This window comes from Gekko japonicus, unplaced genomic scaffold (genome assembly GCF_001447785.1).
Source record: "Gekko japonicus isolate JY-2015 unplaced genomic scaffold, Gekko_japonicus_V1.1 scaffold173, whole genome shotgun sequence".
NCBI classification, from domain to species: domain Eukaryota; kingdom Metazoa; phylum Chordata; class Lepidosauria; order Squamata; family Gekkonidae; genus Gekko; species Gekko japonicus.
In genome coordinates, this window is record NW_015161407.1 from 1,289,940 (window position 1) to 1,306,647 (window position 16,708).

At 43.9% G+C, this 16,708-nt stretch overlaps 1 protein-coding gene across 1 annotated transcript in view; it reads left to right on the plus strand.

The window, feature by feature from the left end:
- The first annotated feature begins 2,673 nt into the window (after positions 1 to 2,673).
- CCDC109B (coiled-coil domain containing 109B) overlaps positions 2,674 to 16,708 on the plus strand; it is a 94,297-nt gene continuing 80,262 nt past the window's right edge. Inside the window, exon 1 of the mRNA XM_015426445.1 lies at positions 2,674 to 2,948. Within this exon, the coding sequence (XP_015281931.1) occupies positions 2,805 to 2,948 (144 nt within the window). The 5' untranslated portion in view covers positions 2,674 to 2,804. The remainder of the gene's footprint in view (positions 2,949 to 16,708) is intronic.

The following is a 16,708-nucleotide window of genomic DNA, read 5'->3' on the forward strand; positions in this document are numbered from 1 at the left end:
AAGAAACGGGAGCTCTTCCCTCCAGCGGGACCAGCCGCAGGTGAGTGGCGGCCCGGGCAGGGAGCGGGTCCGCGTTGGGCGCTCTTTCGCTCTCCTCCCTTTCAGGCCTCGAGAAGAAGAAGAAGAAGCGAAACTTCCTGGTGGTTGTTTCTCGCCAGGGCAAAGCGCCAGGTTGGGGCTTCGGTTGCTTTGGGCTTCCGGGCGGGTTGGAACCAAACAGAAAAGTTGCGTTGGGCTCCGGACGCGGCTGAAACCGCACGCTCTTTCCTGCCCCAGTGCCAGAGCTCGGGGCCTTCAGACTAGAGAGCAAACTTGCAAAGAACGGAAGGAGAGGCAGAGCAGGCGTTCGAGTCCCGAATGGGGCTCTTTCCAGATGTCATTCCTTCACTGATGAATTCCGGATGGGTGGGTAGTTGTGTCAGTCTGTGGCAGCCAAACAAAACAGGAGTCTTCTTGGTAGCCCTAACGGTGCCATTGGGCTTCTCTGTTATTATTCTCCGCCGCTGATCAAGACAGTGTGCATGAATGCTAAGGAAAGTGCGCTCTTTCCTCCCGTATTCCAAAGAGCCTGTGGAAACAATCTTCACTTTAAACCGCAGACTTGCAATTTTCTTATAAAGACTTTCCAATACCATATCAACCTACAGTTCTTTAAGGATGCGTTTGTATCTCGATTTCAGCACTATACTTAGCACTGGGAATGCTGCTAGCCCTTGGGGACTTCATGCATGTCTAGATTGAAATGAGAACAGACTGTGCCTTTTCCCTTGGTACTTGAAATTGCTAGTGGCATTGAACATTGCCAGTGGCATTGAGAGTCATACCCTTCTCATAAACACACGTGTCCATGGAGATGTCTACTATTTCTGCCTTGGTGGTGACCGTTAGAGAGAGGATACACTTCGTTAAGGAAGGGGTAATATATCTGTGTGCTGTTGCAAGACGACCCAACATTAATCAGCCTTGCCTTGCCAAAACGCCTGAGCATTAGAAAGCCACTGGAGGTAATCTCGTGGGAGGGAAGCAATTAGTTCAGTTAGATCGAGCAGTTAGTTGCTGGCAGCATTTTTCTTTCTGCCTTCTTTCTCTCATTTGTATTTGCCATCCCCTTATTTTCAGTGGGTTGTAAAATAAGAGTTTTCTGAAGCTCAGAACTCTGCTGACACTTATCAGCCATTTGCCTTCCACAACTTCGTAGAGACTCTTTCTAGCAAGGAAACAGCGCTCTGTGCCGAAACTCTTTATACGGGAGTAAAGGTTTTCTTCCTTTGTGAGCCCTCAAGGTGTGCCTGAGAAAATGTATTTGGCAGCAAGTGATAGTGTTGTTTCCAGAGCGCTGTGATGAGAGCCACTCTTTATTGCTTAGAGGCAAAGTCTTCTCTCTGACAGGATATAGGCTCAGAATTAAGCATATGCCGCTTTGATCTTATGAAAAATAAACAAAAAAGCCCTGTTGAAAATCATGACATTTCCCCCTCCCCCCACCACACTCTTTTTGGTTCTACATCAACTGTTGTCCTACTTTTGGAAGAATAACAAATTATCCATGGAAAACACTTAAGGAGCTGTTTATTTAGCACAGATGTATTCTGTGCACTCTGTACTCAAAACACAGACAATCTGCATATAAATGACTCTTGTAAATAATTGTAGTAAATCAACTAGAGTTCAATAAATGTATGATTTCCAATGCCTGCTTCTAGCTGTTGAAGCCATCCTCCCTTGGGGCTTGTTTATTTATTTTTGCATGCTGGATATGCACTGCTGGGTAGTATCTACAGAGGCCCCATATAACAACAGGAGCTCATCAGCAGGCATTTAGATTGTTACTTAGTCACCCTGGGTTAAGTAGCTTAACCTTCTGTCACCACTTCAATGCAATATTGCTGAATGATTCCGGAAGGTATGCTGTTGTTTTCTTTATGTTCCCTTGTACATTTAACATGTTCATTTTGTAAAATTTTGGCTTCATTGCTGTGGAAAGTGGTAGCCTGTGAAATGGTGAAGCATCACTTTGGATATTGTTTTTTAAAAAATATATATTTTCCCCATGTGTGGGCTCATGTGTGCTGAGGAGAATGCTCACCGAGGAAACAACCTCCGGACCTGCTGCTGAGTAACAAGCCTAAAGGCTGCGATGAAAATCACTCAAAGCATCTTTCTACCCCCAGTAAGGTAGCTAAACAGGTGACAGAAGTCCCTCTCCCCTTGTTCTCTCATACTACTACGCTGCAGGGTGACCTAAAGGGTGGGAATCCTTCACATAGTCGACCGTGACGGGAAGAGAGGGCTTCTTCCAGCCCTGACTGCAGGTCGTCGTCTCGACCCCTTCCCACCTCAGACCAGCGACTCCGTTCTTTTCACAGTCCCTCTGGATCGCCTTTGCAACGTAAAGCCGCCACGTTCCCGCCAATCAGAAACCAAGCTGAACGTGAAGGTCGCAGCTTGAGCCTCACACTTGGGCAAGATTGACCCCCCCCCCTCCTCCAAAAAAACCAATATGTGCGCTACACACTTATTAAACGACGGGCGGCATGCGGAAGTTAGCAGCCCCGCTTCAGACCAGCCTCCCGCTCTGTTGGGCCGGCTTGGTGGGGCGATCAACTAGGGGAAGGGAACAGAGAAGCCCCGCCTCCCCTCCCTTTAATCCCGCCCTCTCCGGCTCTTGGCGGCGTTCGGAGGGAGCTGCCGCTGGATTCCCGCGGTGGTGCAGCTCCTGCCTCGCCCTCTCCGCGCGCGCTCCGCCTCGCCCGGGCAGGGTTACGCGCCTCGACGCCTCTGCTCAGCCCGGCGGGACGTGCAGGATGCTCCCCTCCGCGGCGCAGTTACTCCGGAGTGCCTGGGGAGGGAGGTGGCAGCCCCGGATGCGGCTGCTCGCCCCTCTGGCGGGCGGAGGAGGGGGAGGGCGAAGAAACGGGAGCTCTTCCCTCCAGCGGGACCAGCCGCAGGTGAGTGGCGGCCCGGGCAGGGAGCGGGTCCGCGTTGGGCGCTCTTTCGCTCTCCTCCCTTTCAGGCCTCGAGAAGAAGAAGAAGAAGCGAAACTTCCTGGTGGTTGTTTCTCGCCAGGGCAAAGCGCCAGGTTGGGGCTTCGGTTGCTTTGGGCTTCCGGGCGGGTTGGAACCAAACAGAAAAGTTGCGTTGGGCTCCGGACGCGGCTGAAACCGCACGCTCTTTCCTGCCCCAGTGCCAGAGCTCGGGGCCTTCAGACTAGAGAGCAAACTTGCAAAGAACGGAAGGAGAGGCAGAGCAGGCGTTCGAGTCCCGAATGGGGCTCTTTCCAGATGTCATTCCTTCACTGATGAATTCCGGATGGGTGGGTAGTTGTGTCAGTCTGTGGCAGCCAAACAAAACAGGAGTCTTCTTGGTAGCCCTAACGGTGCCATTGGGCTTCTCTGTTATTATTCTCCGCCGCTGATCAAGACAGTGTGCATGAATGCTAAGGAAAGTGCGCTCTTTCCTCCCGTATTCCAAAGAGCCTGTGGAAACAATCTTCACTTTAAACCGCAGACTTGCAATTTTCTTATAAAGACTTTCCAATACCATATCAACCTACAGTTCTTTAAGGATGCGTTTGTATCTCGATTTCAGCACTATACTTAGCACTGGGAATGCTGCTAGCCCTTGGGGACTTCATGCATGTCTAGATTGAAATGAGAACAGACTGTGCCTTTTCCCTTGGTACTTGAAATTGCTAGTGGCATTGAACATTGCCAGTGGCATTGAGAGTCATACCCTTCTCATAAACACACGTGTCCATGGAGATGTCTACTATTTCTGCCTTGGTGGTGACCGTTAGAGAGAGGATACACTTCGTTAAGGAAGGGGTAATATATCTGTGTGCTGTTGCAAGACGACCCAACATTAATCAGCCTTGCCTTGCCAAAACGCCTGAGCATTAGAAAGCCACTGGAGGTAATCTCGTGGGAGGGAAGCAATTAGTTCAGTTAGATCGAGCAGTTAGTTGCTGGCAGCATTTTTCTTTCTGCCTTCTTTCTCTCATTTGTATTTGCCATCCCCTTATTTTCAGTGGGTTGTAAAATAAGAGTTTTCTGAAGCTCAGAACTCTGCTGACACTTATCAGCCATTTGCCTTCCACAACTTCGTAGAGACTCTTTCTAGCAAGGAAACAGCGCTCTGTGCCGAAACTCTTTATACGGGAGTAAAGGTTTTCTTCCTTTGTGAGCCCTCAAGGTGTGCCTGAGAAAATGTATTTGGCAGCAAGTGATAGTGTTGTTTCCAGAGCGCTGTGATGAGAGCCACTCTTTATTGCTTAGAGGCAAAGTCTTCTCTCTGACAGGATATAGGCTCAGAATTAAGCATATGCCGCTTTGATCTTATGAAAAATAAACAAAAAAGCCCTGTTGAAAATCATGACATTTCCCCCTCCCCCCACCACACTCTTTTTGGTTCTACATCAACTGTTGTCCTACTTTTGGAAGAATAACAAATTATCCATGGAAAACACTTAAGGAGCTGTTTATTTAGCACAGATGTATTCTGTGCACTCTGTACTCAAAACACAGACAATCTGCATATAAATGACTCTTGTAAATAATTGTAGTAAATCAACTAGAGTTCAATAAATGTATGATTTCCAATGCCTGCTTCTAGCTGTTGAAGCCATCCTCCCTTGGGGCTTGTTTATTTATTTTTGCATGCTGGATATGCACTGCTGGGTAGTATCTACAGAGGCCCCATATAACAACAGGAGCTCATCAGCAGGCATTTAGATTGTTACTTAGTCACCCTGGGTTAAGTAGCTTAACCTTCTGTCACCACTTCAATGCAATATTGCTGAATGATTCCGGAAGGTATGCTGTTGTTTTCTTTATGTTCCCTTGTACATTTAACATGTTCATTTTGTAAAATTTTGGCTTCATTGCTGTGGAAAGTGGTAGCCTGTGAAATGGTGAAGCATCACTTTGGATATTGGTTTTTTAAAAAATATATTTTCCCCATGTGTGGGCTCATGTGTACTTAAAGATTCTCATCAAGCAGTTGTGTTGCATCGAAGACCCCTAGGGATGGCTTTCCTTCTTTGAATTACTCCATTGCTTTGCAAGTCAGCAAATGGTATTTCTGAAGGGGAAAGGTTATGTGCTTGGTTATAATCTATGCTGTTAACACTGGCTTAACGGTGTGCTATGCATATACAAATGTGCTTATGTAAAACAAAATTATATGCTTGGTGTTATGGCCAAGATAAAAAAAACCCTCATGGTAGTAAAATGCTAAACCACTAGCAAAACATCACTGACAGTTAAAGTTAGTACTAGTAACGTGCCTTTACTCAAATGTACCATTCCATTTTCACATGTACTTTTGCAGCAGATTCAAATCATTATTTTTGCTACAACAGTTAAACATTATATAATTGATTTGCAGGGGTCTTGCAAACGCAGAATCTGTGTTGGGGGTTCAGAGCCCTTCCTTCCCTCCTCGTTTTTCACCCTCACTATATATAAAGGGGGATGTTTTTGGTATGTCAGTCTGACAAACACAGACATAATCTGAGTAGTACTGAAATGTAGGTCCTTCTGTGGGAAAGGGTCAGCTATTGTGGCTGGCCTCGGGTAGTCAGCCAATACCTGTGGTTGCACCAGAGAGTGGTCTTGCCTTTGACATCATGGTGAGCCTAAGATGTGCATGAAGTACCACAGAAGCACGGCATAGCTTCAAGGACAACCCTCTCCTCCCGAGCTCACAAAAAAGTTCGGATGGGTTCTACTCACCTGAAAGAGGCAGGACATTTGTCATGGGACCAAGATACATAAAATTATTGGATCAGTTTCGTCTTAAAGAGGACTCCTTGCCTTTAGATAAATTTGTGTTATAAGGAAGAGATTCTTTAGTGTAGCTCATGGAAATAAATAGCATAATAGTGTTTATCAATGTGACTGCTTATAATTTTAAGAGTGCTTGAATCCCCCCCCCCCTCTGCCCGGGTAATCTATTGAAGAACATAGAAACACCATTTCCTCTGGTAATCTTGGGAACATGGAAGCAAGATCCACAGCATACTAGCAGTAATTATGGGACAAGAAAGTTCATTAGCGAAAGAACTCGCTACATCTCTGGAGCAGAGGGAAAGTTAGTTGAGTGATTAGTTATTCTTCTTGCAAGTTGGGCTTCAGCTGGCTGTGGCATACGGTGAGTGGGATCCCGCTGAGAAACTTCAGTGAGGAGTCTGCGCGGTAAGCACTGAGAATTCTACGAGATCTTGTCACAGTTCCGCAGGGCCGTGAAAACTGAGCTTTTCCGGCAGGCATTCCGATAGGAGCTGCACCTTATCAGCCATGCCCTGTGTCGACCTAGAGCTAGAAGTTACTTAGAGTGGTAGCACTGCTGAATGTGTTCTTAAATGCACTTTAGTATATCACACTGCCATCGTTATATCAACTGTTTTAAATTGTTTATTATGGATTTTTATACTGAAATGTACATTATTTTATTGGTTTTATGTGAGCCGCCCTGAGCCTGCCTCAGCGGGGAGGGTTGGGTAAAAGTTAAATAAATAAATACATGGGAGGCATTGTATGGAAGCAGGGGAGGGAAGGAGAAAGCAGCTACTTCATGTGTGAACTGAGCCTCGCTATCTGGTAGAGATAGTGCACATGAAAAAGGCCTTCTCTACTGTGGAACCTTGCTGGGTGACTTTGGGCCAGTCACACACACTCAGCCTAAGCTACCTCACAAGTCTGTTGAACAAATTTAGAGTCCAGTGGCACCTTTAAGACCAACAAAAGTGTATTCAAGGTATGAGTTTTCATGTGCATGCAAACGTTTTCAAAATAGTATTTGAAAAAATGTCCATGCACACAAAAGCTCATACCTTGAATAAACCTTTGTTGGTCTTAAAGGTGCCACTGGACTCTAAATTCTGCTGCTTCAAACCAGCACGGGTAAGCCTGGAACTACCTTCACAAGTCTGTTGTGAAAACGAAGGGGTGAATGTTGTAAGCCACTTTGGGTCCCCATTTGGGAGGAAAATTGGGGTATAAAATGACACAAATAATAGTTTGGGAGGTTGCTTTAAACTTCTCCTTGTAGCAAACTTTTCTGCCCAGCAAGCTGTTCCTGCACAGTTTCTCAGCACATAGATAACATATTGATTCTTTGTCACTGTCTGCCTGGTTACCTACTTGGTTACCTTTTTATGTTTAAAAATACTCCTGGTATATTTAGAGGGGAAGAAGCTGTAAAGCTGGTTTATGTACCTTTGAAAGTATTCTGTATTGTATTTGTGTAAAGATTAAAACAGGAATGCTTGCCTTTCTATGGAGTAAGGTGTGCTGGATTTTCTTTGAAGCCAGCCAACATTTCCACATAGGTGGAAAAATGCAGAATTTTTTTTGCCCCTAATGCCTGGAGAGTTTTCATGACTGCTTCTATATTAGGGTCTCTGTACTCCCAGTGATAAGTGCATTTGAACCGGGGTGGGGGGTTCCTTCTCTTGCTCTGTTCTTCTGCTTCAAAATTTTTGCTAGAAGATCTAGTTGTACATGAATCTGGCTGAAAAATATTAATAACCTCACAGTTATGGGAAAAGAAAGTAGCATTGTGAATCCACAATCCTAAAACATAGGGCACTTTGTACTTAAGTAGGGTCTGATGTGTTCGTACAGCACATACGTCTACTTGTAATCCACATGTGTTTGTGATTTTAATCATACCTTTGCAGCACCTCCATTTCCTCCTTCCCCCACATTTTTGTACATGGCTAATGGTGGTGATGGTGGAATCAGCAGTGGTGTACAGTATGGGTGCCAGCCTTTCTGCTTGGGTGGCGAAGGTGCCTTAGCAAAATATCGTCATTTTTGCCTCTCAAACAGCTGGTTGTGTGCTGCACCAGGCAAAAAGACAGTAGGTGAGGTTCTGCCGGCCCATTATGCACGATGGGTGGTAGCAGTGGTGGGGAAGTGGTATTTCACCACAGTGCTCGGTAGACCTTTTCTATGTAAATATGGCCTCAGGACAAATTCTAACCATGTGAATAAATCCAGTGATTAAGCCAGCACTGAGAACTGACTAACAACAGTCCTAGATAGTAAGGACAATATTTGTAAAGTGAAGGAATTACTATGAATATGGAAAGATAGATATGTTTGCAAAGTTGTTTGTCTCTTTTGGTTTTTGTTATATCTGTATTTCCTGAAAATTTAATGCAAACCAAAATGTTTTCAATTAAGTGGCGGTAAAATATTTGTTCTATTAAATGTAATGTAGTGAAAAACTGTAGGCCTAACTAGATATGTAAACTGCAACTGGGTTCAGAAGCAGTATTTTGACACAATGGCCTTGATTAGAAATATGACTCAACTTGTCTACATTTCACTAGAGGGAAAAGTGAGTGAATGTTGCAGAGTTTAGAAATGCTTTAAGAACTTGCTGTACTGGCTTACAGGCTCTGAGTACCAAGTGTCAGAAGTCAGGCAGGGGCGGGGTCTTTCATTCTGAAGTCAGGATTCCAAAAGTCAGGCTAGGCAGGGTCGTTCAGTCCAACATCAGGCTTCCAAGAATCAGGCAAGGCAGAGTTGGTGGCTTAGCATCTATCATACATGTTGCATCCATGTCTAACAGCCTCTCTTGGCTGGTTTTTACAGCCCAGTGCCTAAGGGTCATGCTTGCAGCCAGCTGCTCATAAGTAATCCTACTCATCTTTGTCATCAGCAAGCAGCTGGCATTAGGCCAGGAGGTGTGCATTCTGCCTTCTTGCCTGTAGTTCTGTTCGCAGCCTCTGTCTATGGCACACTCTGAGGGTGTAGGAGATACTGGTGGGCTGCAAATGGCTAACTGAGGTTCACCTGCTGAATCAGGGCTGAAGGGTGTTGATGGTTCTGCACCAGCTGTTGGCTGTGAATCCTGACAACCCTGCATCTCATTCTGTTGCTGGTCAACTTCTGTTAATTCAAGGCTGGCTACATGGGGCTCCTCTTTTTCTGAGGAGTCCTCACTGTTTCTGAGCCCTGGCTGACCTAGGATACTTGCACTTAGTGCCCAAAGTGAATGACTTCAAGGTTATGTAACAACTCATTGTGGATGCTTAGTCAATGATATGCAAACAACCACTCTTTTAAAGTGTTCCAAGTCTCCAGGTTATCGTTAGCAAGGAAGGCTGAGAGCATTGTTCTGCACATGCAATGGATCTGACAGCTATATTGTAATCACAAGGTAATGAGCTTCCCACATGCTTAATTCAGCTGAAGGCTCTGCTGGCAAACTGTTAGGATAATATCCAAGAACACTGTTTACTATGGTGGGTGCAGATGTAATGCTGGCTTCCTTTGCATTGCAGTGAACAAATTAAAAACCGGCCTCTTCATGGAGAAAATTCTCCTTTCCTCTTTAACTGCAGCTTGTTGGTACTGCTGCAAGAGTCACATTGAAGCAGCAATTTCATGTTCTTTTAAGGGAGGCATTGGTTAGACTTATATTTGACCATAGTTAATGCTGGTGCTGAGGAAGTTGGTCTGGGGCATTTGCTCCAGGGCTGGCTTCTAAAGGTAACTCCTAACTTGCTAGATGTGGTAGGCTGATAGCCCAGTGACTGGCAAGTCGTGAGAATACAGTTCAAAATAAATTACAGCCAGTAACCTGTAGGCATACATGACTTAACTCTCTTTTGCTTTCCTCCAGAAGTTTGCCAGGTATGGATGGTCCCCTTAAAGCTTTTGGTTTCGTAAATATCTTAAACCAATTTAACATGGGAGGGGGGGTGGACACTGACTTTGTTGTTAGGGTATAAAACTTGAACAGTTTGTAGAAGACTTCTTTGCCAGAGAAGCCTGATTAACAAAATCATGTCGGCAAAATCCATTTGGAGAAAGAGACTTTGGATGTGAATAATTCTTGTGCGTGTGTTAAAATCTTAGTGTTTACTGTTGATGGTCTATTAAAGCATCCATCCAGCAGTCTTTAAAAAAACAAAAACACCAGTATTAAAACTGAATTCCACAGTTCCACACGTGAAGAAAGCCAAAATGAAACAAATGATCTATTTGGTAGATTTTTTTTATCCTGCTTTTGTTCCTCAGACCAGCTCAGCACGGTGTATATTGTTTTCCTGCTCATCCCCGAAACAACTCTTTGAGATGCGTTGGGCACAGAGTGAGTGACTGTCCCAAGATCACCCAGTAGGTTTTGTGGCACAGTGAAGATTTGAATGCCGGTCTCCCAGATCCTAGTCTAATAGTCTACCAGTTGAAGTGGAAATGTTCATTTTCGCCATGAATAGAATAAAAATGAACAAGGATTTTTCGAAAATATAGCAGATAAATATTTCTGTTTTCCTAACGTATTAAATGGTCCCACCCGCCTTCTTAAAACACTTGGTGGGTGCCAGGAAAGGTTTTAGTGGACACCATGGGGCCTTCAGGTACCACATTGGGGACTCCTGGTTTGGATGTTCCTGCAGCAAATTTTCTGGTTTTGTTTTGCAGTAAAGGAGGACTCAAAACTTTATGAATTCTAGACAGACTTATTCTGTTGTTAGTAACTCACCTTAATTCCTCTTGACATTCTCTAAGCTTAGAGGCACTGGATTACATAAATTAGAAAACACAACTGCATCTTTGCTCTTGGGTGAGATCTCCGATGAGTGTAAACATCAGGAAAAGGGTCATTCTCTTCCTGGTTTTGTTTTCCACCTTTCCTTTCAGAGCATGATAGTAAAGATAATACATTCTGTCAACGCTACATCCCCAGGACATCACAGGCCAGCTGCAAAGAACAAATTAATCATTCTTGCGTCCTCTGCCTTGGGGTAGAGTTTTCCAAATATATCACTCATCTATAGGGCTGCCATCTTATTTATGTGCCTCACAAGTTTAATTTCCCCTGCTGGTTCAGTAGTAGAGACTACTGGACTGCATCTATGATGCAGAGAGTAGATGCTGCATCCTGGTTATTCTAAGATTCATTTGTATTCATTTGTATGTTCCTTACCCAACAGCAAACTAGGGCAGAAGATTTCCTAGCTTTGTTCCATTGATTTGAATGGTAGATTCATGACTGGATCTTTAACTGTGTAGGGTCACACATGGAGAGGAGACAGGGTTTTGATCATTGAAACTAGCCCCCCTCCTGCATTATTGACAGCTCATTTTTTTCTTTTAAGGGGTTTTAATTAATAGCACTGGGCAGTTTTAATTAGCAAGGGAAGGGCACAAACCACATGGCAAGCCAAAACTGGAGCCAAATTCTGGCAGGATTGGGGCTCAGGGGGTAGGGCAACATTTGGTGCACGGATGGTCTCTGAAGAAATCTCTGAGCTTTTGGGAGCATCTCAGGGTGGCTTGGAGAATGAAACCCTGTAAAGAAGTTGTAACTCCAGGGACTTCACAACTTCGGTCCTGGTCCCAAAAATGAGTAGCCTTTGCCAGCTTTTGAACCTATTAGATTTCATCTTTTCAGCAACCTCAGCAGCTTCTCGCAAGCTTGCTACCTTTTTATCTTGAATCAAGGCTGAAAGTCCTTCTGGAAGGAAGGAGAAAAACTGTTCCAACAAAATTAACTCTCTGAGTTCAACAAAAGTAGTCACATTTTTTGCAGCCAGCCAATAAACCAAATTTTGAGCCAACTTGGCTGCAACCACTGGCAGGCTATTCTCTGCCCAGCAATGTCTTGTCAATTTTTTGAAAAGCTTTTCTATAAGCCTCAGGACCCAAGGCAAACCTTTGCTTTGCCAAGTCCTTAAATCCCCAGTAGTCTCCTGCTTGATAAAGAGGCATCTGGCCCAAAAGATCTGCCAAAGGGCCACTAACTTGAGATCTCAAAATGGACATATAAAAGCGCTGTGGCACTCTATAATCCATTCCTGACATGAAAGTTCAAGCAGGTTAAAAAATGCCAAAATGTCATTTCCAGTCTTATACACAGGAAACATACGTCTGTCAAAATGCAAGGCTGTAAGTCCCTCTTCTCTCTGTCTGCCACCACACTGTGGTAAACATGAGCCACCAGTATCCCTCAGTCTCTGATCAGCTGGGCCTCTTCCTTCCCCAGGAAAGAGCAGGACCATTTGGCTGACATCCATCCCCAGGGTGCCAAGACTTATGATCTGACACGCATCTTCAAAGTTAGCAAATGATGAACGACCCCTCAGTTCTTGCCGCTGGCTCAACTACAGACACACTCCTCTGGCCCTGAAGCCTGGCGTAACCTTCAGCAAGGTCCTGTAGCTGAAGTCCTCTTTGACTGCTGTTAAACCTTTGATCCAAAAGGCCAGCATCAGATTCCGCACCCCCTCTATGAGGCCAATAATTCCTTAAGGTCTGTTCAGATGTATATACTGATTTTCTATTTGAAAACCCAACAGTCTCTTTAAAACCATGTCTTGACTTCCTTCTAGGCAAGGGTCTAGGTTCCCAATAAAAATCAGCTAGATAATCCGGCCTACCACTAACATCCATAGTCTGGAAAGACATATCTTCCCAAAGTGATAACTCTTGATCCTGACATTCAGCCATACTGGCCAACTCAACAAACTTCTTGCAACCTCAGCCTAGACCCAAAACTCCCACCTCTCATGCAGAAATAAGCCACCGCTGTACCACCATGTAAATAAGTTGTAACTCCAGGAACTCACCCTGATAGTGCTTTTCATCCTGGCCGTGGCCTATTTGCCGCACGAAAGAGGGAACTCCATATTCAACACATAAACAGTTCTCTTTATTTACTAGATCAAAAGCGGAGTGAGTGAGGAAGCAAGAAAACAAAATAACAATCCCGTACTTAGTGTAGATAAAAGTCAAAATTACACAGCAGTTACCACAAGCAACAGCCCAAGCCTTCAACTGAACTCATACAGGGCTCCTGAAGAGGGACGAATTCCAAGAATCTCTCAGCTCTCCTCCAATTTCCTGCTTTGCTTTCTCTGTCTAACGACTAACGGCTCATAGCAGCCACACCAACTCTACTCCCTCTCTATCCACCCCCACCTATTAAGCGATCTCAGCCTTAATTTGCCACAGCTGTTACTACCATTCTGTAAAAGTAAATGTTCAGGCTGATTCAAACCATCTAAAGGGTTTACTCTACCCTCTACAGCAGGGGTGTCAAACATGCGGCTCGGGGGCCGGATCAGGCCCCCAGAGGGTTTCTATCAGGCCTGCACTCGAACTGGCTGTCTTTTGCTTCTTCTTCCAGTTCTTCTGCTGCTGCGTCATCGTAGGTTTGCAGCTTACAGATACACACCTAAACAGCATAGTCAAGATTGCAACAGCGCAGACATTTTGATGCAATAATTCAGAGCAAGAGGTGTCAGTTATTAGACACTGTTAAATAAACAAAATATTGCAAGAGTGCTAATATTTTAAGCATGTTTTTATTTTAAGTTAAAAAAAAACCTTTGTGTTTGTGTTCTTTATAAAGTTTATTTCTCCGCTACCTGGCATTACATTTTATGACACACATGGCCCGGCCTGACAAGGTCTCATTTATGTCAGATCCGGTCCTCATAACAAATGAATTCGACACCCCTGTTCTACAGGAGATAGAAAAGAGGAAATCATAAAAGGCTTGAACACTGCTGCCACAACCTAAAACCCACACACATAACATTTAATCCTTTACAAACCCACCCAGAAGCTCTGGTGGGAAAATGCTAGACAATGGTAGAGGTGGTGTTTTCCAGCCTTAGAAGCACAAATAGGGATCCTCCAAAGCTTGACAGGCACTCCTACCTGCCAATAACATAGTCTCCATTCATTGCAATGGGTCTCAGAACTATATAAGTATAGGGTGAATGCACATTCTTTTTGTTGGCATTGTAGTTTTGGATGTAGAGGGGGTACATGTGATCATGAAAGAGCTTTGCTGCTGGGCGTGGTGGGGGATTGCTTAGCTAGCTTAGTCAGTCAGGGACCAGGGGGCTTAGTTTTTCCCTGGGTTCCTCTGTGTTGCAATTCAGTTTTTGTTTGTTTGTTTACTGCAAACGGTGGAAAAAATTGGGACTGAATTCCTCTTTCACATTATAGCATTTTTGCTTAGTGGGATTTTCCGGCATACTCTCTGCTTCCATGGTATTGGTTTCCCTTTGTTTTTCTTTTCATTTTATTTTACCCCCCTCCCTTTTGGGTTGCAGTAATATGAGGGATTGATCTTTGGGGTTTGGGGGGCTCCTGTTTTGGGGGGGCTTCTCTGCCATTTTATCACACACTGGGCTGCTTTTTGTTTTGGGGTGATCTGTATTTATATTTACTGCCCACTGACTTTACTGCTCTCCATTTGAAACCCCCCTACTGACCTGCTTCTCCTTGGGGGGTGATCTCTCTCAGCCTGCCTCCCTGCATCCAGCCTGCTTTGGGGGGCTTGTTCCAGAGTTACTGGGGTGACTTCCCTTTACTCCCAGCTTTCCATTTTGTTGGAAGTTACAAGTTAGAACACTTCTATTCAGTATTTACTGAGTTAATGCTGTGTTCTGAATCACATGTTTGTTTGTATCCTATCTGCTTAGAGAGTTAGAAAGCCCGCCAGATACAGATCTAGTTTGTTGTTTTGATTGGGGAATGGAGTGTTACTATTTAGCATTTTATGGCTCTTTGTCCCTGAGCAAGAAGAAGCTCCAGCCTCCATTACTCTTCGTTAAGTTTTCTAGATGAGAGGATGTAGAAATAAAGCTCTTTGTTATTTTACCTCCTGTTTACCCTACCCTTGATAGGTTGTTAGTAAACTTTTTATATTTTGAAACTACCATGGACTCAGACTCATTTTTACTCTGCTAACTCTGCTGAATTAAGAAATTAAGAAATTAAATACTAAACCATCTAACAGGTTATGGTTGCCCAGACAGAGTTGTTTTTTTGAGCCATGTGTATTAGAACTTAAGAAAGAACAGAAAAGAATTTTTTTGAAATTTTTTCTGGAACAAGAGAGAGTCTTCTTTGTTTTTTCTCGAGTCTGCTAAGCCTTGTGCTAGCAGAACAGAAGGCAAGAGGAATTTCATCTCCTGCTGTGAACTATCTCCAACACAAAAGGATTTTCCCAGAGAGCTGAACGACAGCGCCTGAGGGAACGAAGGAGATCACAAGCAACCCCAGACGATCCCAGACGAACGACAGACGACCTCGCTTCTACAAAGGGAAGTTTTGGTAAAGTAGTAAAAATGGCGTCTGCACACGGTTATAACATACCGAAATTATCGGCTAGTAATTACCATTACTGGAAAGAATGCTTAAAGTGCATATTAGAGGCCAGTTCTTCCAATCATGTTTTGGAGAACAAAGGAAATGTAAAGAAGGCCGTTAAATGCTTTGTCTGTTCCCGAACGGGCCATCTTTCCAAAGACTGCTGGTTTAGACAATCACAGACAGATCAAAGAAATAAAGACATGCGCTCTCCCCCTATTTCTTCTGTAAGAGGAAACGCCAGAGGGCGTGGCAATGGGAAGCCAAACGGTCATCAGGGGCAGGAAAAATCCAAGCCTGTGTTTCTCCTGAGAGAGGCTGTGCCAGAAACTGCAGGAAAGCGAGCCGAATGTGCGAATGTGCTTGCTGTAAACATTAATCATAGCAGAGAATACAGTGATGAATCACTGTGGCTACTGGACACAGGGAGTGCCGTCCACATTTGCAACAGTGCTGAATATTTTGTTGATCTGAATAAAGATGAGATGCCCAAACTGATCAAAGTTGATAATGAACCATTGAGAGTTGCTGGAACAGGAAAGATTTTTCTTAATGTGTTAAATTCTGCTGGCCAAATTCAGCAAATGACTTTAAATGATTGTGTATTTGTGCCTGAAGCTAGTACTTGTCTGATCTCCTCAAGGAGAATTATTGCTGCTGGTTTTAACATTAATCTTAAAAAGGGACAAGGAAAAATTTGGCACAAAGATGGAGTCGAGCTCATTATGGAAGAGCACGACAGTTACCATTATGTAAGAAATCTTGGCATAACTGAAAATGATGAACTGGACACAAGTGGACCTGTGTTTCACACAAAATCATCTGAATGTGAGCACAAAGACTGTTTATTTAAATGGCATGTGATGTTTGCTCACAGAAATTTACAAAGTGTGAGAAAGCTTCTGAAGGGCTGTAATATTGATGCTGTTGAATGCAATACTATTAGTAATGGTTGTGATACCTGTTTTAAGGCAAAAGGCAAAGCGCCTTGTTACAGAGGCAAAAATCCAGAACAAGATAAAGGTTTTCTAGAGACTGTGTACTCAGATCTTGTTGGCCCTATCAAACAATCTACTGGTGGTAGTAAATACTTTGTGACTTTTATGGAAGCAAAATCCAGATATGTCTATACCTACCTACTTAAAAGTAAAGACCAAGTACTTGACAAATTTAAGTGCTATGTTGCTGCTGTTAAAAATAAATTTGGCAAAGCGCCTGAAGTGTTATTCACTGACAATGGCACAGAGTATTGCAGCAGTGAGTTCCAAAGGTTCATGGAACAAGAAGGAATTGAACATCAAACAACTATTGTTTATTCTCCAGAACAAAATGGAACAGCGGAACGCTTAAACAGAACCATACTAGAAATGGCGCGTTCTATGCTAATACAATCTGGAATTTCAGAAGATATGTGGGGTGAAGCAGTCAATACAGCTACTTACCTGCACAATAGAGTTCCATCTAAAACTACAAATAAAATTCCTTTTCAATTATGGCATAACAGGATGCCTGGACTTAAACACATTAAAGCATTTGGATCTAAAGCCTATGCCCACATTCCAAAAGAGAAAAGGGGCAAATTA